This window comes from Balaenoptera borealis (genome assembly GCF_965194805.1).
Source record: "Balaenoptera borealis genome assembly, chromosome: 1".
Lineage (NCBI taxonomy): Eukaryota > Metazoa > Chordata > Mammalia > Artiodactyla > Balaenopteridae > Balaenoptera > Balaenoptera borealis.
In genome coordinates this window covers 27,636,443-27,659,278 of record NC_138860.1, presented here as the reverse complement: position 1 = coordinate 27,659,278, position 22,836 = coordinate 27,636,443, and the positions used below count along the sequence as shown (strand labels likewise).

At 40.0% G+C, this 22,836-nt stretch overlaps 2 protein-coding genes across 5 annotated transcripts in view; both read left to right on the top strand.

Annotated features, from left to right (window-relative positions):
• The window catches only part of CATSPERE (catsper channel auxiliary subunit epsilon), a 422,009-nt gene that overhangs the window by 275,088 nt on the left and 124,085 nt on the right, over positions 1-22,836 (top strand). The gene's annotated exons all lie outside the window — the stretch shown is intronic.
• DESI2 (desumoylating isopeptidase 2) overlaps positions 4,079-22,836 on the top strand; it is a 41,639-nt gene continuing 22,881 nt past the window's right edge. Inside the window, exons 1-2 of one of the 4 annotated variants that reach the window (XM_082341849.1) lie at positions 4,099-4,500; positions 11,460-11,514. Coding sequence is in view for 3 of the 4 variants with exons in the window: in XM_082341852.1 (XP_082197978.1) it covers positions 4,459-4,500 (42 nt within the window). In the remaining variant the exon portion in view is untranslated. Of the gene's footprint in view, positions 4,501-11,459; positions 11,515-22,836 lie in introns of all 4 variants that reach the window. The other 3 variants (XM_082341852.1, XM_082341851.1, XM_082341848.1) reach the window with 3 other exon arrangements.

Genomic DNA, 22,836 nt, shown 5'->3' with positions numbered 1-22,836 from the left:
TTTTGTAATTTATAAAAATATTGAATCACTGTGTTGTACATCTGAAACTAATATAATATTGTCAGTTATACTTCAAGTAATTGAAAAAACACGCTTGGACTCAGTTCATTGCTACAACACAGTTCAGGCAGCAATAAGCTTTAAAATGTATTTTCCTTTATAATGCTTCACATCCTTCAGGTGGCCTAAGAAATTGTTTGTGGTAGGTTGTAATGAGGCTACTATCTCTCAGTTTCAAATCTGCCTTTCTAGTTTCAAATCTGCCTTTCCTTGCTGAGGCCAGGACTCTGCAAACCACATTTCTGCCCCAGACCTAGCTCCCTGGGAGCTTTCTCTAGTACCAGGTACTGGACGGACACCAGCAACAGGAGGAAGAAAAGTACTTCCTGTTTCCCACCTTTCCTGTCAGCGTGAGCTTAGTCATGCTTCTTCATCCCAGCAGTGGTAGCAGATTTCAGGAGCAGTGGTTGATTTCCAGCTTGGAGTTTTTAAAACTTTCCAGGACCCATGTCACCGTGCCGCTCAGAGGCACCAGCAGCACCAGCCTGCCAAACTTCCCCCTTCAGAGCTCTGGATTCCACCTCCACAGCACTCTACTCCAAGCTTTAAAACTGTTTAAATCCCAGCCTCTTTGTGCCTCCAGGCCTAGGGTGATAGCTGCTTCTGGTGCTTACTACCTCTCTGATACCTTAGTGTTCCTTTCTTTGTCTTTTTCAGCCTCCAGTACCCCATTTACAACTATTTAATTACATTTTCTTTGTTAATATTACTGTCTCCTGACAACCACCACAAATAAGTCTTCTATTATGCTCTACTACTCCTTGTGCCCTTCAGTTTAAATTAAAAATTAATGAATACATAACTTTTTTTCTGTCTTCCACTCGTTAGTAAGCTTCAAGAGGGCTTTAATACTTGCTCAGTGAATGAATGAATGAATGAATGATGGATAATTTCAGTTACTGGCAGATCAGTACCTAAATTACATGAGCAATACAACTCAATTCATCATCAGTGAATTCAATTTTGTAACTGGTTAATTTGAAGTGACCTTGGGACATCCTGTATGGTGGGCAGGATAATAGCTCCCCAAAGATGTCCACATTCCAGTTCCCCAGAACGTGCAAATATATTACTCTACATAGGAAAAAAGACTTTGCCGATGTGATTAGGTTAAGGATCTTGAGATGACATTATCCTTGATTATCCAGGTGGGCCTAAAGTAACCACAAGGGTCCTTGTAAGTGAAAGGAGGAGGCAGGAGAGTCAGAGAAGATATGACGGAAACGGGTCAGGGTGATGTGACCATGAGTCAAGGAATGAGAGCAGCCTCTAGGAGATGAGTAAGAAAGGCAAGGAAGCAGATTCTCCCCTGGAGCCTCCAGAAAGAACATATCCCTTGATTTTAGTCCAAGGAGACCCATTTTGGACTTCTGGTCTCTAGAACTGTAAGGTAATAAACGTGTAGTGTTGTTTCAAACTGCTAAGTTTGTGGTCATTTGTTACAGCAGCAATAGGAAACTAATACATCTGGTCGAGACGTCTAATAGGCTGCAGGTTATACTGGCCTAGTGCTCAAGAGAGATACAGGGATTGGAGATGGGGGGCCTCAGACTTTTCAGCTTACAGGTGATCCTTACTCAGCTGACAGAGTAGCTGAGATCACAAAGAGCAAAGGGAGTGTTTAGAGTAAGAGGTGAAATGAACCAGTAGCTTGAGCCCTCAGTAGGAGGGGTTATGACATGTTAATGGAGAGTGCCTGCCTTTCCCCACACCTGTAGTTTGTTCAGTTGGGTTAGGAGGAAATAAAGGCCACAGTGGGGAAGGGAAGCAAAGCAGCTGGGTACACCAAAAATGAATTTTAGAACTTTGTCCACAACCTGAGGATAAGTCAAAGAACAATCATGCACACAGCATTTACTGTCACTCAACACTGCCTGGCAATTCAACCCTATTTCCCTGGTATATTTGTATTCCCTATTTTACACCTTCTCCTCTGTCTTCAAATTCCCTACACCCCACCCCTCCCCAACTTTCCAGTGATCTTGCCTCTTATTGAGAAAATCGAAACAAATCAGAAAAGAACTGCCCTCATTTGTCTTCTACACTTTCCATACCATCACCATGCACTTGCATCTACCTTATATGCTGTCACTACAGATAAAGCATCCCTCCTACTAAAGGCCAAACCCTCACTTATGCACTGGATCTCTTCCCCTTCTTACCTTGCCCATGGAAATCCCCTCTCTCTCCTACATCATCAATTTCTCTCTTTTTACATACAAGTATACTTTAGTATCTCTCATCTTTAAAATGTCCTCCATTGACCACACAGCCTTATCCCACTATTGCCCCAAGTTGCCTACAGTCTCCATTTCTTCACTATACACTCACCCCTCAAACCATTCCACATGTTCTTTGGATCCCACTCCTCCCCTGACACTGCTCATGTCAATGCTACCAGTGACTTCCATACTGCTGAATCTAATACTTACGGCTTCTGTGCTACCATGTACTCCTCCTGCCTCTGTGATTCCTCTTCCTCCTCTACATGATGGGTCCTAGATCTTTGTCTTTGACCCCTTTACCTTTTCTAAGCTACACATTTTCCTAAGTCATCCAGTCAGTCCTAAGGCTTTAGAGTCCATTTATCATGGCCATGACTCCAGTTTTTCCAAATGCCTACTTGACATCATGGAGGTCTAAATGATATCTCCAACTTAACAAGACCAAACCAAAACTCTTGATTTCCCTCTTCCCAACCTGTTCTTCACAATTTTCACATCTTATGAATGGCACCACCATCCACACAATTTCTGAAGTCAAAAATCTAAAAATTATCCTTGAGTGTTCTCTCCCTAACAAACTCAACATCCAATCCATTAGCAAGTCCTGTAGAGCAGCGGTCCCCAACCTTTCTGGCACCAGGGACCAGTTTCGTGGAAGATAATTTTTCAAGGGGGTCGTGGGGCGGGGGGAATGGTTGATGCAGTAGTGCCAGCGATGGGGAGCGGCAGATGAAGCTTCCCTCTCTTGCTGCTCAGCTCCTGCTGTGTGTGTGTGTGTGTGTGTGTGTGTGTGTGTGTGTGTGTTGGGGGGGGGGGGCGGGGGAAACCCCTGCTGTAGAGTCTACTTCCAAAATATTCCAAATTAACTTCTTCAGTGTTACCCACTACCCCCAATATCCAAGCCACCTTTTGGCGTGCACTTGTGGAATAGCTTCTTAATTGGTTGAATCAATTAGCTTTGCAGGGCTGGCTTTTTGTCATTCGGATCTGAGCTTAAACATCACCTCGTCACCTAGACCTTCACACTGCAGCCAATCTAAGCTTACTCTCAATCACTTCATCCTATTTTAACTCTCTACAAAGCACATATCACCGATATTTTGTTTGTCCTCCCTCCTGTTCATTTCTATATTCCCCAGGGCCTACATCACGGCCTGGCAAAGGGCAGGCACATAAATATTTTTTGAACGAATGCAAAATCACATACTGCGTCCCAGGATTGTGCTAATCTATGAGTACTGTACTCTCTTCCCATCTCAGCAGGATACTTTCGTAAAATGTAAAATTCCACACTGAGGATTAACTGGATGCATGTTACACCCCTTCCCCCACCAATAACCCGCCTCCCTGTATTTCCCCACCCCTCCCCTTGCAAAAGAATAATTAATTAATTAATAATAATAATAATAATGAGGAGAGATTTGGAAAACAGCGTCATCAATATGGTCTTCTGCCACATTCCGACGGCTTCATCGAGTTAAACGCAACAGAAACTAACCGCAGCAACAGCGGAGAGGTAAGGCAGGTAGAAGACCGCACCAGCCGCAAGAGCATAGGGCAAGTGCTGGGGCGCAGACCGCAAGCACTGCATGCTGGGAGCTGTAGTCTCCCGGGGAGGCCAGGCCCGAAGCACCGGGCCCCCGCAGCATGCTGGGAACTGTAGTCGACGGCTGGCAACACGCCGCGAGGAACGACCGCAGTTAAGACTCCGCCTCTGCGCTTCCTCACTGCATGCTGGGAACTGTAGTCTTTCTGGGAACCCGCTCCTCCCGGGCCGAGAGGCACCGAGGCTGCGCCATCTTAGGTACGAGCGCGGCAGTGGAGGCTAGAGCGCAGGCGGGCCCAGCCCAGGCGCCGGCCGGCCGGCCCCGCCCCCGGGGGTCTGGCGCCCGCCCCTCACTTGGGCCCCGCCTTCCCCCCACGTGTCTGCCGCCGGGGGAGGCGCCTGAGCCGGAGCGGGCCGCCTGCGGTCCGGCCCGGTCGGCGCAGAGTGTCTAGTTGGCGGCGCCCGGGAACGAGTCGCTTCCCGATGTTCCCGCCCCGGCTGCCGCGGGCCGCGCTGTGCGCTTAGTGCCCGGCTCCGGCCCCCTGAGGCGTCCGCGGGGGTGAGAGCGGCCTCGGCCCCGCGGAGACGAAGCAGCTGGAGGGCGAGGCGGCGGCCGCCGGGAGGAGGATGGGGGCTAACCAGTTAGTGGTGCTCAACGTGTACGACATGGTGAGTACGGCCCCAGCGGCCGGAGCCCGGCCCAGGCCCGCATCCTCTCGCCGGTCGGCTCGGACCCGGCCCCACGCGCTTCCTACCTCGCGTCGCTGCCTCCCGCTTGGTTCTCTGGGGTGGGGGGAGGGGAGTATTATTTTTTAATCCCTGTAAACGTCGACGCGCTTGTTAGCGTTGCCCAGTCTGCCCCGGGGCTTTGGCCAAGACTCGGTTCGCCTTGAATCTTTCGCGTGCCCCGAATTGGCCCGGACCCTGGGCTGGGCCCGACCCTCTTGTCCCTTCCGCGAAGCTTGGGTCGCGGGTCGGACTTCCCACTCCACCACCCGGACTCCGGGGCAGCCCCGCTTCTCCCACGCCGACTGCCTGCTCTGCCAAACCAGCCCAAGACTTCAAAAACTCCCAAGCTCTTCCTTCTAAGTCCACAAAGTCACCGCTTGTGATGTCTGTGTTATAGAGTCTCTTTAAAGGTGAACAGCAGCCAAGACACCCTTGCCTCCAAGGCAACCTCATTAAAATCAATGAGGCTAAAATTTATCCAGAAAATAGCCTAGCTGAATTATTTAGGGATCATGGTGGTGCTCCTTTCCTAGATTCTGGAGACCACTTTCCAGGTGATGCAACAGGTATCTGACGTGACCACAGGAGAGTGACGGGAAGAACTTGTTTGTTGTCATCTAACTTTGGAGTACTGTGAGCACACAGAATTGAGTCCGAGGATTGGTTTGCCTTATAATTGCCATTGAAATACCCAGTACACAGTTACTGTTGCAGTTAGATGCGTGCTTGTGTTTGTTTGCTTTCGGTTGATTAGTTTTTGTTTCATAAGGGGTCCCTTCTACCTGCGATGTTTAAAATTTCTTGTTAAGTGGATTGACAGATGAAAAAGTCCCCAACATTGTTTTTGTTGTCTTAAAGATACAGAAGAGCAAAAATACTGGCGGTCAGGAGTCTCGGTTCTCATTCATAGATCTAAAATTTTTACTCCCTTGTATTGTTTTTAAGTTTTTAAATTTACAGTGTAACATCTTGGGTAGAAAGGGATTCCCATGCCACAATCTGGGAATTAAGTGAGGCCATAAGGACTGCTTGAGATTTGAGATCAGATCTCTGTTGAGTTCACATATAAACTTGGGAGGTGAAAGGAGATGGGTTAACGTACTGAGAAAAGTGGCACATGATAGAAAAAGTTACAGAGAAGACTGTAATCCTCTAGAGTAATAATTCTCTAGAGTAAATAATTCTCTAGAGTAAAACTTTTTGTGGATAGCTGTGGATGCCTTTATTTTCCAAGAATTTTTATTGCTCTTTTATTGTTTCTGTTTACCTGCCTCCCCACCCCGCCCCCAGAGATCTGAATTTGGTTTCTTGTTTATTCATGAAGATTGTTACAAACTCTCTGTCCCTCAGGATATATTCTGCTCTTGAGAGCACAATATCCCTTTTCTTCTACATTATTAAACCTCTTTAGAAATTACGATTATGCGATGGCCAGAGGACCACGGTTTCATAGCCTAAAAGGAGTCTGTGAAAGTAGAGGAAGAGAGTGTTTGCTTTTTTAATAAAACTGAAAATACATTCTTTGGCTTATAATGGCCTTTTTTACACTTTAGGTATTCTGTGAATCACAAAAATCATTGCCATGTGGTAAACGTAGGAAAAGCTAGAGATGATATTAAAACCAGTATATTTTAAAGGGAGGAGTGTCCTGAAAGATTTAAAAAATATTAACTGGGTAACAAAGATCTTATTCTTCACATCACTTTTGTAAAGTAGGTAGTTACAAAGGAAACAGAGAACAGGGTAGGTTAAACCTTCCCAGGTAACTATGAATAGGATCTAGAATTTCTAGACCACAGTCTGTTTCATTATTTTCTCTACTGAATAATTCCTGTGTCAGCAGGAGGAGAAGGAGCATGTGAATGTTTAGCAGAATGGTAACTAGCTGAATTATTAGACTTCTAATAAACTTGCTTTTATATGTTCTTTTAAGGGCTTTCGGTCTGTCAGTGTTTTGTGTCACTAACTCAGCAACCTACAATTATTTAGTTAGGACCCTGTAGAAGTCACAAAAATTAATTAATTATCCTTTTTTCTTTAAGGAATTTAGAAAGTCATAGGGGAGTTACAACAGTAGTAACAATCCAAAACAGAATACCATGCTTTTGATAAGAGCAGAACAAGATGTAAAGAAGACTGAGTGTGCTTGTAGGATCAGGGAATGCTGAAAGATAAAGGGGGCAAAACCTGAAGGATTGGTAGGATTTCCACAGGCAGGGAACATTCAGCATGAACAGAGTGGCAGGAGTAGGAAAGCATAGGTTGGATTTGGGAAATCCAGTATGGCTAGAGTGTAGGACACATGAAAGGAGACAAAACTTTCAGTTTGATTAGAATTTTTATTGGTTTGGGGCTGAGGGGGTGGTCTGTGAGCCAGGGGGAACCATTTAAAGTTTTTGTGGTGAGGAACAATGTGATCAGAGTTACGTTTTAGAATTAAGACCAGTGGGTTGAGGTACAAATTTGTATCTATTATACTCATTTTTCTCAAGTCAGTTTTGGTTTTTGAAACATTTTTGCTTGATGTCAAGGGCAAATTCCTTTTATCTTTGGTAGTACTTCCTATTCATCATAAATGACTTTGATGAGGATTGCTGTGGTCTGTCTGTACAGGCCTAGTACATCAACTATCTGTCTAGTCCAGACTTCGTAAACATGAAAATCAGCCTTTGATTTGCACTTATAACCACTGTTTCTAGGGACCTCTTGTGGTGTATCCTTGTACCTCTTTCTCTGTGAGACTGTTGCCTGCTCTAGGTGACTGTATTTTTCCTGTTCAGTAGATTGGGAGCTGCTCACCATTTCTTTTCTCCCATAACTCTGCCACATACATGAAAATAATTGTATCAGGGTCATTTGAATTAACTTTCTTCTCATGAAGAAATAGTATAATCCTCAAAAGGTTACTTAATCTTACAGAGTGCTGCTTAATTATTGCTTGCTGCCTTCTCAGTGATTATGTTCCTCTCTGTACTTTGGGGTAATCTACCACCAATAAAACATGTCCTGGAGTTATTTTCCAAGTCTTGGGAATGAGGTTATTCACATATTGCTAACTTACTGGCATACATAGTAAAGCAGGTGATTCAGATTAGTTTCACTTGCTGGGCCAGTCTCTGGTATAGTCACTTTAGCACAAAGTCTTCATGTGTCATAGATATGGATTTTGTGCTACTAAGGAATTTTTATAAAGTAAAAATATGCAGTAATATGATGATGTTTGTAGATTCATTCCATAAACAATTTTTTTCCTATTGTTAAATAGTACCTGTACATCTTCAGAGTCTTAATAGAAAAGAAACAATTTCTAGGACTCTTCAAATGAGGCAGTTTTTGTCTGGACTCCATTCTTTTGATCCTCCTGTCTGCATTACACTCCTAGAGAGTGTGAGGCCATGCAGGTGTGACACAGTCTGACTTACCGTACATCTGTAGGTCTAATTCAGACTTCCTGAAAGAGTTTCAGACTCATTTAAATATACTTTTCACCTAAGTGATTCCATAATATCATTAAATCAACATGTCCAGGAACAAACTTTTTTCCCTTTTCTCCTTTCCTGACTTCAGGCCCTTCCCCGTTATTCTACCGAACCCCCCCCAGCCCCACCCCATTTCTTGTTAAAGGCCCATTTCCTACCAATCCCCCACTGTCTCCCCTCCCCCCAACATACACTCTTTATGCTCACACGATGAAATTTTTACGTTATCCGAATAAGCTGTACTGTACCCAGGTTCTCTTACACATGCTGATCATTCTGTCTGGAATGTCCTCTTCCAGCGTTGATCAGCTGTAACCCCCTGCTCCTTGTAGCTGTAGCTTAGCCTTTATTCATCAGACTTGGCTTGACATCTGTGCCCTAGTTGTACTTTCTACGTGTCTCAATCACTGCATGTATTATAATTCTGTGCATCCCACTAAACTGTAAGTTCCTTGACAGCATCGTACTACCACCAGTGTTTAGAACAGGGCCTGCCACTAGAATGTGTTCTGCAAGTAAATACTTACCAAATGAATGGGATTTTAACTAGGCAGTTTTATCGGGAATGGTGCTAGTACTTAAATGGCATGAAAAGGTCATCTGGTCCCTCTTCTCCCTGTGTCACATACCTATTTCTGGGTTTTTTTCCTTGTACTTTTACTTAGTTTATTGCAGGATTTTAGCTTTATTGGACCAAGAAGGGAAATAGGATAGCAAAATAACATCAATTATTCTTCTTTGACATTGTTTTTTTGTTGTGTTTTTGATTTTTGTTTTTTTAACACTGTGTAACTAGACTGAAGAAATGTTCTTAATCTGTTTATTCTTTGAACTTGGATTTTAGTCACTCCTTGGAAGATAATCCCTTCAAAAACATTGTCAGTTCCTGAATTTTAATAAGATTTAACTAGTTAATAGGAACTAGTCTTAACTTTCTTGTACCAAGTATGCTTCTTGGGCCAGTGACTTTCCTACCACTTGACATAGAAACAGTGACCCGTGAGTCTAGCTAAAAAAAAAAAGGGGGACAGTCATAAATCTGCCCTCCTATGTTATCTCTTTTTCTTTTCTTTCTTTCTTTTTTTTTTTTTTTTTTTGGTTTAGTGTATAAAAGAATCCAGTCCCTCTATATATTTGTTTTATATTCCCGCAATAACAAATTGCCCAAAACTTAGTGGTTTAAAATAATGCAGATTTATTCTCTCACACTTCTGTAGGTCAGACATTCAGGTGGACTAGGCTGGTTCCTTTGCTCCAGATCTCACAAGGCTTGAAAGCAAGGTGTCAGCTGGCCTAGGCTATGGGGACACATCTGCTGCCAAGCCCGTTAGATTGTTCCCAGGATTCAGTTGCTTGCAGTTGTAGGCCTGAGGTCCCATTCCTTGTTGTTTTGTCAGCCAAGCCTCTCTCAGATGCTTAAAGCCTCTTGCATTCTTCATCCTCAAACCGGCAATAATGCATTGAGTCCTTCTCACACTTCACATATCTCTGGCCTCCCTTCTCCCACATGTCTCCTACCTCCATCCAGCAAAAGTTCTCTGCTTTTAAGGGCTCTTATAATTAGATGAGACCCACGAAGATATTCCAGGGTAGTATCTATCTTAAAGTCTGTAACCTTACATCTGCAAAGTCCCGTTGTCATGTAATATAGCATATTCACAGGTTCTGGAGAGCAGGATCTGGACATCTTAAGGAGTCATTCTGCCTACCACACCATCTGTGAAAGGTATTTTGTAAACCCAAAAATGTTCAGTGTTCCCTTTTAGCAGTCCCTTGACTTGGCATGAAATAAATGTTAACCTAGTAATTTAAAATGGAAAATTTGATGTACAGTCATCCCTCAGTATCCATGGGGGAATTGGTTCCAGGATCCACCCTAGATGCCAAAATCTGCAGATGCTCAAATCCTGTGGTTGACCCTCCATGTGCGCAGATGCGGAACCTGTGGATACGGCGGGCTGACTGTATATTTATTTTAAAAAATCCACGTATTACGTGGTCTCGTGTTGTTCAAGGGTCAGCTGTATTCAGAAAGTAAAGTATGGGAATCTTTTATGATTGGCAAATACTCCGATGTTAAGGGTCCAAGCATGTTGATGACTACAGACCCTTCAAACTGCAGTGGTATAGTGTATATCGATCCTGAGGTCACGTGATGATGAATAAAGTTAACAGTATAGAATTTAGTGAAACTTATAAATTAAATACTTTAAATACTAAGGAGAGCCTACTATTTTAGGTGAAATCTTTTGTTAAATGGATTTTTCTTAAGACAGGTTATACTTACACTTTCCATTTGTTGACTGTCAGATTTTCTATAAGAATATTTAAATTCCAAAGCACGATTATTGTTCAAGTATCACCCAGTTGGTTACTAGAATATAAAGAGAAGACTGCCAAAATAATCTTAAATTATGAGAAAGGCAGAACAATAATAAAGGGAAACAAGATACATGTAAATAATTTTGTTTCGATTTATTTGGAATGTATTTTGGTGTATGACTGTGATAGTCCCCTACCCCCAAAACAATAACTCAAATTAACTAATTAACCCCACATTATTTGAAATAAAAGTCTCTCCTCACTAAATTGTGATGTCATCCTTATCATAATACTAAATTCTTGCCCATACAGGATTGATCCTAGTCTGATTACTACACTATTTTAATTATTATAATTTCACAATATACTTAGTATATGGCTGGGCCAGTTTCCCTTTATTATCATTCCAAAGTTTTCATGGCTATTACTCATTTTCTTTTTTAGAAGTACTTTGTAAGGCTGTGAAAAAAATTCCATACTTTTTTGTCTTTTTTTTTTTTTGATTTTGTTAAAATACACATAAAATTTACTGTCTTAACCATTTTTAGCTGTGTAGTTCAGTGTATAACACATTGTTGTGCAGCCAATCTCCAGAACTTTCTCATCTTGCAAAAGTGAAACTATACCCATGAAACAACAATTTCCCACTTCCCCTTCCCCTCAGTCCCTGGTTATTCCCATTCTACTTTCTTTCTCTATGAATTTGACTAGATGCCTCATATAAGTGGAATCATACATTACTTGTCTTTTTGTAACTGACCTATTTTTCTTTGCATAGTGTCCTCATGTTTCATCCCTGTTGTAGCATGTGTCAGAATTTCCTTCCTTCTTAAAGGTGAATAATATTCCACATTTTGTTTATCCGTTTATCTGTTGATGGACACTTGTTTGCTTCCACCTTTTGGCTATTGTAAATAATGCTGCTGTGAACATGGGTCTACAAATAAATCTGTTCAAGTCTCTGCTTTCAGTTCTTTTAGCTGTATACTCAGTAGCCCACAAGATTTTCTTGTTTTATGACATTTCAGTCTCATGTCATCCCTAGAAAGGCTTCCCCTAGCCTAAAATTATAGAAATAATCTACATGTTTGTTCCCAGGTGGAAAACCAGTACTAATTAATGAATGATCCATGGTTCCCCATGTTAATTGGAGGTACGTGCCACGTTTATCCTGTCTTAAATTATCATGGATATATAAGTTTATTTCTTGACTTTCTATACTATTCATTTATTTAGTTACCACTTCCTGCACCATTACAGTTGTTTAATTGCAGTATTCTACTGTGTTTTGATAACTGGTGATAAGTTTCTCATATTCTCATTCAGAATTCTTTCTTTTTCCCACACATTTATTTTTCAAATAAAATTTAAAATCAATTTGTAAAAAATGTCATTGAAAATTTAAGTGTAATGACATTAAATTTATGAATAATTTTGGGGGAGAATTGATAGATTTACAATATTGAGTCTTTTCTCATAATAATAAGAGCTAATGGGACTTCCCTGGTGGTCCAGTGGTAAAGACCCCGCCTTACAATGCAGGGCACAGGGGTTTGATCCCTGGTCGGGGAACTAAGATCCCACATGCCGCGGGACAACTAAGCCTGAGCTCACGCACCTCAACTAGAGCCTGCGTGCCGCAAACTACACAGCCCACGCGCTCTGGAACCCGGGCGCCACAACTACAGAGCCCATGTGCCCTGGAGCCTGCGTGCCACAACTCGAGAGAGAAACATGTACGCCACAAGTAGAGAGAAGCCCGCGCACCACAACAAAGAGCCCTGCGTGCCACAGCGAAAGATCCCACATGCCTCAACGAAGATTCCACATGCCGCAACTAAGACCCAACACAGCCAAAAATAAATAAATTAAAAATAAATAAATAAATAAATAAACCTTTAAAAAAAAATTAGAGCTAACATTTTTGAATGTTTTCTGTATGCCAGCCATTGCAATAAGCCATTCCCTCATATCCTTTTTAAAAAATGATGAAACCGGGACTTAGTTGAAGAATGTGCTCAGAATCATGCCATAAGTGATAGAGCAGTCTTGAACAAAGAGCTCTGACACTAAAATCTGTGCCCTTAACCACCATATAGCAGCCCTCATCCTTGGAAAGTGCTGTGTTTCTCTTTTTATTTGTTCTACTCTTACACCCATTCCTAAACTAACTTTAACTGTGCTCTTTGGAACTCATGAATGGGTAGTGATTTTTAAAATCCCCTACATCCTAAACCTTTTCTGTAAATGGTCGTCTGATGGCCAATTTTATGGGTCAGCACGGCTAGGGCAGAGTACCCAGTTTTCAGTCAAACAGCAGTCTAGATGTTGCTATAAAGATAGTTTTTAGATGTGATTAATATTTAAATCAGGAGACTGAGTAAAGCAGATTATCCTCCATAATGTGGGTGGGCCTCATCCAATCAGTTGAAGATCTTAAAAGAAAAGACTGTGGTCCCGTAAGGAAGAAGGAATTCTGCCGCCAGCCGAGCTGTAACATCACCTCTTCCCTGCCTTTCCTGACTGCTCTCCTGCCCTGCAAATTTCACACTTGCCACCCCCGACTATCACGTGAGTCAGTTCCTTAAAATAATCACTCCCTTGCTCTCCCCCTGCCATCTAAGTTAGATTTTGTAGTCTACCATTTTAATCATTCCCTCTGTCATATTTGTCTGGCAAATGTAGTTAAATTGAACTCTCCATGTACTCTACACCTCAGCAGACAAATGCAGCTAGAGAAAAATATACAACCATACAGACTAATCTCACTTTAAAATCATGACCACAAACCCCAAGAGGACCCTAAGTGCCATCTGGCAATGCTTCCTTATTTCTGTGGTCAACTGACTTTCCCACTCTCCAAGACAGCTACAGTATTTCATACTCTCTCCCCACATTCCTTGCTGTCAGCTGATGGCTTCACTGCTTATTTCACTTAAATTTAAAAAAAAAAAAAAACGATAGAAGAGAATTTTCTCATCCTTCCACCACCACTGTTCACCTCCCTCCTATTACATGGAAAGGGAATGAATTGCCAGTGTCCCTGCCTGAGGTCAAACCTTCCACTGTGTGCTGAAGCCCATGCTCTCCTATGCAAGGACTTTGCTTTTCTTCTGTTCTCTCTCAGTTTTTCCCCCTCTACTGTCATTCCAGTCAGCATATGAATATGCTGTAATATTTTCCAGTCCTTATTATCTCTGTTTATAAGTTCTTCACTCTGCAGTGAGCTTGAGGGCAGAGATGGTGTGTTACTCTTCTTTTTATTCCCAGAGCTTGGAACATAGTAATCACTTTAAAAAGGTTTGTTGGACTTACCTGAAGTTCCCCTGGGACTTGTCGTCCTGAAACAGTTTCTTCCTCCACTGTGTCCTCTTGTTCATTGCTGCTACTTGCAGGATGGAGAAGCATGCTGCTGGACACCTGCAGTGGCTTTGGGTTTCAACCCTGTGCCTGGCTGCTCACCTCCGGGGACCTGCTTTGCTCTGGTGGCTTGACGGGTCTCGCTAGCCAGTCAGGTGGCAAGTGAGAGTCCTAAAGCATCCACACTGGTTCAGAACAAGAGTATCGATGTGAGAAAGAGTCAGGGCTGAGACAGGCCTGCCTTCTCCTCGGTCACGCCTTCTCTACCTTCTCCTTGGTCACGCTTACTGTGTGGAATCTGTTATTGGAAGTAATGAAATGCAGTTTTTTGTGGTTTAGCCTGGCATCAGGCTGCATGGATTTGTATTCTACCTCCTCCTTTTTAGCTGTGTGACTTTAGGAAAATTACTTAACTCCTCTGTGCTTCTATTTCTTTCTAAAATGGGAATAGGACTTACCTGGCAGTCCAGTGGTTAAGACTCCAAGCTTCCAATGCAGGGGGTGCTGGTTCGATCCCTGGTCGGGGAGCTAAGATCCCACATGCCAGGCAGCACGGCCAAAAAATTTAAAAATAAAATAAAATGGGTATAGTACTGTACCTAGCTCATAGGGTTTTTTTAAGGATCATATGAGTCAATTTATGTAAAATGCATAGAATGATACCTGGCACATGATAAGCACTAGAAAGTGTTAGCTATTGTTATTGCTAGTGTTGTTATTTGCGGGATTGTAGAAGCTAAATGAGCTTCCGTTTGTATACTTTCAGCCGTTGCTACACTTAATAACTCGAGTTTTGGAATTTCTTCACTTTATCTAAAGGAGTGTTAGTACACAGAACAAAGTGCTCCCCAGATTGAAACATTAAAAGCAGGCTGTTGTAGAATAGATAGCAAACTAGTGGTTACCAGTTTGCAGGGGTGCGGAAAAGAGGAGTGCGGGGGTGGGTACACACTACTGAGTGTAAGATAGGCTCAAGGACGTATTGTACAACATGGGGAATATAGCCAGTATTTTATAACAACTGTAAATGGAAAGCAACCTTTTAAAAATTGTATAAAAAAATTAATAGTAAATTTAGATTTAAAAAAATGTGGGCTTTTGTACATTTGACACCATCTCCAAGATCTCCATCATATGTATAAAGTTGTATAAAGTTGGGGTTAATTGTATAGCCTTTTTTTTCCCTTTGTGTGTTAGAGTTGACAGCTGGTCTTCAGCCTTTCTGCCAGATGAACTTAACGGATCTAATTTATATGTCTTTAAATATTTGTGGAAACTAAAAATAAACAACTTAGCTTGAGATTGGTTTGTATACCATAGTGTAATTATAATTTCTAGCTCACTGCCCAACACTAAGTTAAATGAACCACCAGATAAAGTTAACATGTTAATTGTCTCCAGCAGTTCTCAGTATAATCTGCTGTGTGTATTCTAGTCTACTGAATAGTATAAAAAGAGTTGTCTGGTTGAAGTACAGTCGAAATTCTAGTTTCCAGAAGGAACGTATCTTCTAGACTTTCCCACTCCTTCAGATTTGAGGGTTAGTTCCCAGAATAGGAGGTCTCTACATTACTAAACTAGTAATAAGGTAGGCATGTCATATGGCATTTAGGCAAAGAGTAAGTGATGGCTATTTCTTTTTACTTGCGACGGTACATGATAGGTCACCATAATTTCACATTTAAGGAAAAATAATGAACTAATAGTATTGATCTCCATCTTATTCTGAAGTTTCAGGATACTTCAAGATCATGTAAAGAAAATCAAAGCCACATGAGACTATTAGGAAGTAGTCATGTGATTTAAAAAAAGCACCAGGTGAAGGCTAAGAAACCTGGGCTCTGTTTACAGTTTAGCCACTCATTATGTGGCCTTGGGCACAAATTACTTGCTTGAATATCCCAAAAGTGATTTACATATTTTATGTGGACTGTTATTATGAAAGAATAAGTGAAAGCATGTGTTAGAGTAACCCAAAAAATGAGTTATTAATTTATTACACACATATTTGTCAAATTTTGACTGACTGTTTACATTCTTACTGAGTTTCTTATGGACAAGCACTGTGAGTTAATCACCCTTGTACCCCCGGTGCCTGTCAGAGTCCCTGGCACATACATTGTATTGAATCAAAGTTGTCTAACTTGCTTTATTTATAGCTTCGTAGGTAAGTAAAACTTTTAAATGAGATTTAAATTGAGATGCAATTTAGGGGAACCTGCTAGAACTGTTTCTCAATTTTATCCTGGACCAACTAAAATATACATTTTACATAATATTTATTATACACTCATGTAACTGAAACCAGATGTTCAGGAAACACCTTGCTGTGTGTGATGTCCTCTGATAAGTTCTATTGCATTATGTTTCATTCATTTAAAATAATGCTGGTGCAACCCACTGAAATGATTTTAGGATTCTTTAATGGGTTTTAAACCTGCAGTTTAAGAGATACCTCTCAAGAAGGCAAGCTCCATGAGAACAGGAACTTGATCATGTTCACTTCTGTATTGCTAGTTCTTAGCACATAATAGGTGTTCAATACATATTTCTTGAATGAGAGAAAGAATGGAGTTGCTTTCCCATGGGTCACATTTAAGAACAGGACAAAGGGAAAAGCATTACATATTCCTTGCTACATTTCAGCTCATCAAGTATTTGAGTGATCTAAGTACAATATAATACAATACACTAAGCAACATGGAGGGTACAGAATTAAGTAAGACTTTGTCTCAGATCTCATGCAGTTTTAGAACCCAATCCAGGAGCATAGTCAGGTACAAATAGGCCTTCTTAAAAGGAGTTTCAGGGTTTTACTAACATTTTTATTTCACTCAACTAAATTAAGTGCCTGATACGAGAGATTTTCCAGAACATGGTTTTCTGGTGTAGATGTGGTTCAGGACCAAGAATTGGCAGTACCCTGCCCCATCTACTTATCATCACTAGTAGAGTCAAACAGTGGATTATATAAAATAGGGTTAGTCTTAAAAATATTCAAGGGGCATTCGGTTCACTGTTGATTTGACTTTTAAAAATCTATTCTCCTTTAAATAACTTAATTCACAGTCATCCTGTGTCTAGCTTGTTGTGGGTCTTAGAAATTAGATCCTTTGGTAAACATAATAATTTGTTTTTGAAAATTAGTTTGTGTAGTTAATAAAGAGGAGGAACCTTTAGCTCTGTACAAAATACATGTCACCACATTTTCCTTGGTTTTTAGATTATCATGTCAGTATGTAATTAGGCATATTCACACTCATGAGATCAGGACAGTGCTTAGGAGCTTTTTAAGACTCAGAGTACAGTTCTTAAGAAGGCCAGTCTTAGGCTAACTTTAAATTTTATCATCAAAACTGAGACCACAGAGTAAAAGAGGGTGCAGGCTTAATAGTTATATTGAAGCAAACGTAAACTGGGACTGTCCCAGCAAACAGGGAAGTTTGACTAGGCTAGCTTTTGTGCATATGTTTATGTTTGGCTACACTGTCTCAAAAAGAAAAAAAATTTTTTTTTACAGAAGATTTATAAAACTTGTAACACTATTAACTAAAAAATGACTGACAAATCTTTCATAATCAGGAGAGATTATGTACTCTAAAAAATTGAGGCTTAATACCTACTGTTATCAACAATTTATAAATAACTTTGTAATGAAAATGTTTTTGTTACATAAAGATCTTTTTTTCTAAGACATAGAAAGTCGGCCATGTGCTTATTAGATAATATTTTCAGGTAGTGAAAAGATTGGACATTTTCTTAGAAATAATTATAATGGAATAGAATCTATATATTTCTTATAGTATAAGGCAAATTAACAGACATAGCACTGGATATTCATGATTTCATCTAAAAAAGATACAAGAAAATCTCAGTTCATTCAGTGAGTTATTGTCTCTCTGCTTTATGACTAGCATTAAATATGATTTACTGTCAATATTAAATAGCATTTGCTGTAAGGTTATCTTGGGCTAAATCCAGTGGTACCAGAAAGACTTCATAAGGTAGTTTAACAGTGTGAACATCAAGGACAGTTTTATATGAGATGACACTATAATAATTATCCCACAATCTCTACTAGTCACAGTTTATTTTGGAATTTTAATTCAGTAATTGAAATGCCTTGTCCTAAACACCTTTTTTTGGGAATTAAGTAAAATGCTTACTTTTAATCCAGTGAACACTGGTTCTAGTTTATAGGGGAAACAGTCATACTTTATACTTAGATCATTTAATACTGCCTTCTAAGGAAGTCAGACCCAGGCTCTAAGTGTTTATATTAAGTGTTTTAAGTTCCAGACTAGGGAGATAGCATTTATCATTGTTGTTGCTTTCAAACAGGAAGCATAACATTTTATTAAATGAATAAAGCAAATCACTGACTAAAATGAAGTTTAATGAAAGTTCTCTATCAGAAGAAGAACTTAACATTTTAATATATGACTATAAAATAGTACAGTCAGTTCACTTCTGTAAGCAATGCTTTAAAATAATAAATAGAAATATTTTGGCCAATTTTTGCATTGAAGCAAGATTGAGCTCAAAAGTTAACTATAGTTATTTATGTATTTATTGCCTTCCCACGTATTTCAAGATGATAACTTTTCTGTGAATGGTTTCCTCTTACCTTTTTATATTAATACTTTGGAATGCTTTGATAAGCCTTCTACACTTCAATGACACTGGCTGGTATCAGAGGAGGTAAAGCGTGTATTAGTGGTCCTTCCTTGGCCCTCTTCTCTTTACTTACTTGCCACCTCCATGGACTTAGGAAGTATAAGACTGTAAGGTCCTAGCACCAAAGTGAGATGGGTTCTCCAGCCCTTTGCTCATGTCCTTCATGAATCTATAAGAATCCTATAAAACCACTGCCTTATTTACAGAGACCTTTTACTCAGATCTGTACTTTTCAAGAATATAAATAATTGCTTATAGGAGTCTTAGAGTCAAATTAACTCTGCTATTGTTTGCTACTCAGTTTAGTGAGTCATTGCTCTTGGTAATTTGACATCAACTCCCAAAGATGCTTGAAAATTCTGAGAATTAACAGATAGCCAGAACCAATCTGCTTATTTACACGTGCATACGACCCTTTACCAATGTGTAGAACAGAGTATTAGGGAAGGATCATATTATCAATATATGTGTTTGCTACTACTAATGCTTAATGTTTACTATAGGTCAAGCACTGTTCTAAGTACTTTATACATACTAATTTATTAATCCTCATAATAGTCCTCTGTGGAAGATACTATTTATTATCTCCATTTTATAAATAAGGACAGAGAGGATAAATATCTTTACCCAGGTCACACAACTAGTAAATAATGAAGTCAGAATTTGAACCAAGGTGTTCTGGCTCCAGGATCTGAATTGGAATCAAACACTTTTTGAGACATATTGGGTATCTTTAAAAGTTATCAAATATCAGTGTGGGACGGGGATAGATTGGGAGTTTGGGATTGACATGTACACACTACTATATTTAAAATAGATAACCAACAAGGACCTGCTGTATAGCTCAGGGAACTCAGCTCAATATTCTATAATAACCTAAATGGGAAAAGAATTTGAAAAAGAATGGATACTTGTATGGGTATAACTGAATCACTTTGCTGTACACCTGTAACTAACACATCATTGTTAATCAACTATACTCCAATATAAAATTTAAAAAAATTTTTAAATAAAATTTAAAAAAACTTTTTTAAAGTTACCAAATATCTATGAAGAAAACAAGGCAAAGAACCCCCATCTCCTGACACTCAGCCCAGTGTCTTTCCACTATAGTTCAAATGCTTCAGCGTTGTTCGTTGTAATGCTTGGATCAACCTTTTTCTATCCGAGCAATAAACTCTGAAGTAAATTCAAAGTTAATAGAAGCAATACTCTTGTGATCCAGACTGGAATACCGGAATGTTGTGGGCTTTCCTGTTTGATCCTAAGGGAAAGATAGCCTTAGATTAAGCTAACCAAATGGTTTAGTAGGTGGTTGACATGGACATGTTGTGGTAACTCTGCTGTTGTTTCGTGGTTCGAGAGATACTATTTTGTGGTAGCAGCTGGCTGGTTTACTGTTTTCCTTTCGTATGTTGGGAAAAGTTTGAGAAGAATCAAACTGTAAACTTTCAAATGAAAACATCTGATTTTTCATATAATCCTTGAGAGATTGTATAGTTGTCAGCATTGGGTAAACTTGAATGTATAGTTTCCTTTAGTGGATCTGCCCCTAGTGTTCCATTTCACTCCTGCCTCACACAGCGTGGCCCTGTGTGGTAAGCTTTCTCTGCAGGACTGGCCCCAGTGTCATTATATATACCTCTTCATCCCAGCTTCTGCAGTTGTCTCAGAGCAATAGTTCAACTAGTCTCCTGAATACTGGTTGTACTCTTAGACTTGGACAAACTCTAGCAATAAAAGTGGTCTTTTCCTAATTCAAATAAAAAGCTAAGCCTTTAAATAAAATTGTCCTGTATTATCCATGTTTCCCAAGTATATAATTTCAAACTTTTGGCATCTGCTGCTATTTAGACAACAAAATCAATGAAGACATACCCAACAAAAATTAACAGAAATCTTGCTAACATCCAGTCATATCTAATTCAGCAGCTTGGTTTGTTTGTTTTTCATGGATACATGTTCTTGGCTGTGATTTCATGTTGCATATTTATATCTTCTGTTAGAAAATATCAATGTTTTATGGTTCTACAAAAGCATGAATTTCCACATAGCAAGTTTAAGAAGCTCTTTTGAGCTTTGTAGGGAGATTTTAATTCCAGAGATGCCATGTGAAACGTTTTGACAGTGGTAAATAATTTTTTAAAGTAATGACAAAGGATGGAAAACAAGTTAGAGGAGCATTGAGAAACACTATTAATTTCAAAAATCTTAAACTATGAGAGGATAGTAATTGCATGAATAACTATCAACAGCAAATCATTGTAGGAGAGTTTCACAACTGAAATCATTCAGTAGAAGACTCAGTCCTCATACACAGCCAGCTCTCCGTATCCGCAGATGCAGGGGTCTGACTGTACCACACCATTTCAGATAAGGGACTTGAGAATCTGGGGGGGTTCTGGAACCAATCCCCCGTGGGTGCCATGGGACTGCTGTACTTTTTCTGCTTGTTTACAGTTGTATCATTAAATCTCCACTTAAAGTAGGCATCATCCATATTGTCTGCATAGCCTTGGCAGGACTTTGAGGCAGAAGGACTAGATAAGGCTTGCTGACCTTGAATTAAACACCTGTCTTCCACAGGCAGCCTGCCCAGTTTTTAAAGAGTGAGCCTTCCAGGCGTGTTCTCTGATAATAGAGCTAGGAAGCCCTAACAGAAACAAGAACACTTAGAGAGAGACTTCTCTGGTGGTGCAGTGGTTAAGAATCTGCCTGCCAATGCAGGGGACATGGGTTCGAGCCCTGGTCCGGGAAGATCCCACATGCCACGGAGCAACTAAGCCCGTGTGCCACAACTACTGAGCCCGCGCACCACAACTACTGAAGCCTGCACACCTAGAGCCCGTGTGCTGCAACAAGAGAAGCTACTGCAATGGGAAACCTGCACACCACAATGAAGAGTAGCCCCTGCTCACCGCAACTAGAGAAAGCCTGCATGCAGCAACGAAGACCCGATGCAGCTAAAAATAAATAAATAAATTTATTTTAAAAAAAAAAAGAACATTTAGAGAGCATTTCTGTGGAAGGCTTACGCTCTTTGGAGTCCATTCAGAAAAAAAATCACACCAAAGAAAAACATCTCATTTACTTCATAAAATGTATTCAGTAATGTGCTGCTGTTTATATATGAGCAGTGGTTGACCAGAACATGTATATTTAGAGGATATTTTTTTCCTGGGGTTTTTTTTTTTTTTTTTCAGTCTCGCTGCGTGGCTTGCGGGATCTCAGTTCCCTGACCAGCGATTGAACCCAGGCCCTTGGCAGTGAAAGTGCAGAGTCCTAACGACTGGACCGCCAGGGAATTCCCTTTTTTTTTTTTCTGTTCTTGATATGTTATTTGTTTATAGTCTGTTTTTTGCATGTTTTTGAAGGCAGCTATCTGGAATTAGGAATGCGGTCTGTAATTTGAGAAATAATTAAAGTTTTTGATTGGAGATAAGTATCTGCAGGAAATTTTGTCCTTGGAGGATTCATGATATTTATAGAATAGTTTTTGTTTAGGTTTGCCAACTGTGAAATTATATACTCTTCTACCCTTTGGTACAAGTTAGTAGATCCTTTACTTCTATTCCTAGCATTTTTTAAACAGTTTTATTGAGGTATAGTTCACATACCATCTAGTTCACCCTTTGTATACAATTCAGTGGATTTTGGTGTATTCAGAGTTTTACAACCATCATTGCATTCAATATTAGACATTTTTCATCACCCCATGGCAGTCAGTCCCCATTTCCCTGCAAACCTCCCAGTCATAAGTAGCCACTAATCTATTTTCTATCTGTATAAATTCACCTATTCTAGGCATTTCATATAAATGGAATTATACACTTTGTGGTCTTTTATGATTGACTTATTTCACCTAGCATAATATTATCAAGGTTCATTCATTTGCTGCATGCATCAGTACTTCTTTCCTTTTTTTTGAGAAATAATACTACATTTTATAGATATACCACACTGTATTTATCCATTCATCATTTGAGGGACATTTGGGTTGTTTCCACTTTTTGGCTATAGTGAGTAATACTACTGTGAACATTGAGACAAGTTTTCGTATGACTATATATTTTCATTTCTCTTGAGTATAAACCCAGGAGTGAAATTGTGGGTCATATAGTAACTCTAGGCTTAATATTTTTTTGAGAAACTGCCAAATTTTTCCAAAACTGCTGTACCATTTTACATATATACTATGGAATATTACTTAGCCATTAAAAAGAATGAAATAATGCCATTTGCAGCAACACGGTGGACCTGGAGATTATCATACTAAGTGAAGTAAGTCAGACAGAGAAAGACAAATATCGTATGATATAGCTTATATGGAATCTAAAAAAAAAATTGATACAAATGAAATTATTTACAAAATAGACTTACAGACTTAGAGAACAAACTTATGGTTACCAGGGGGAAGGGTGGGGGGAGAAGATAGATT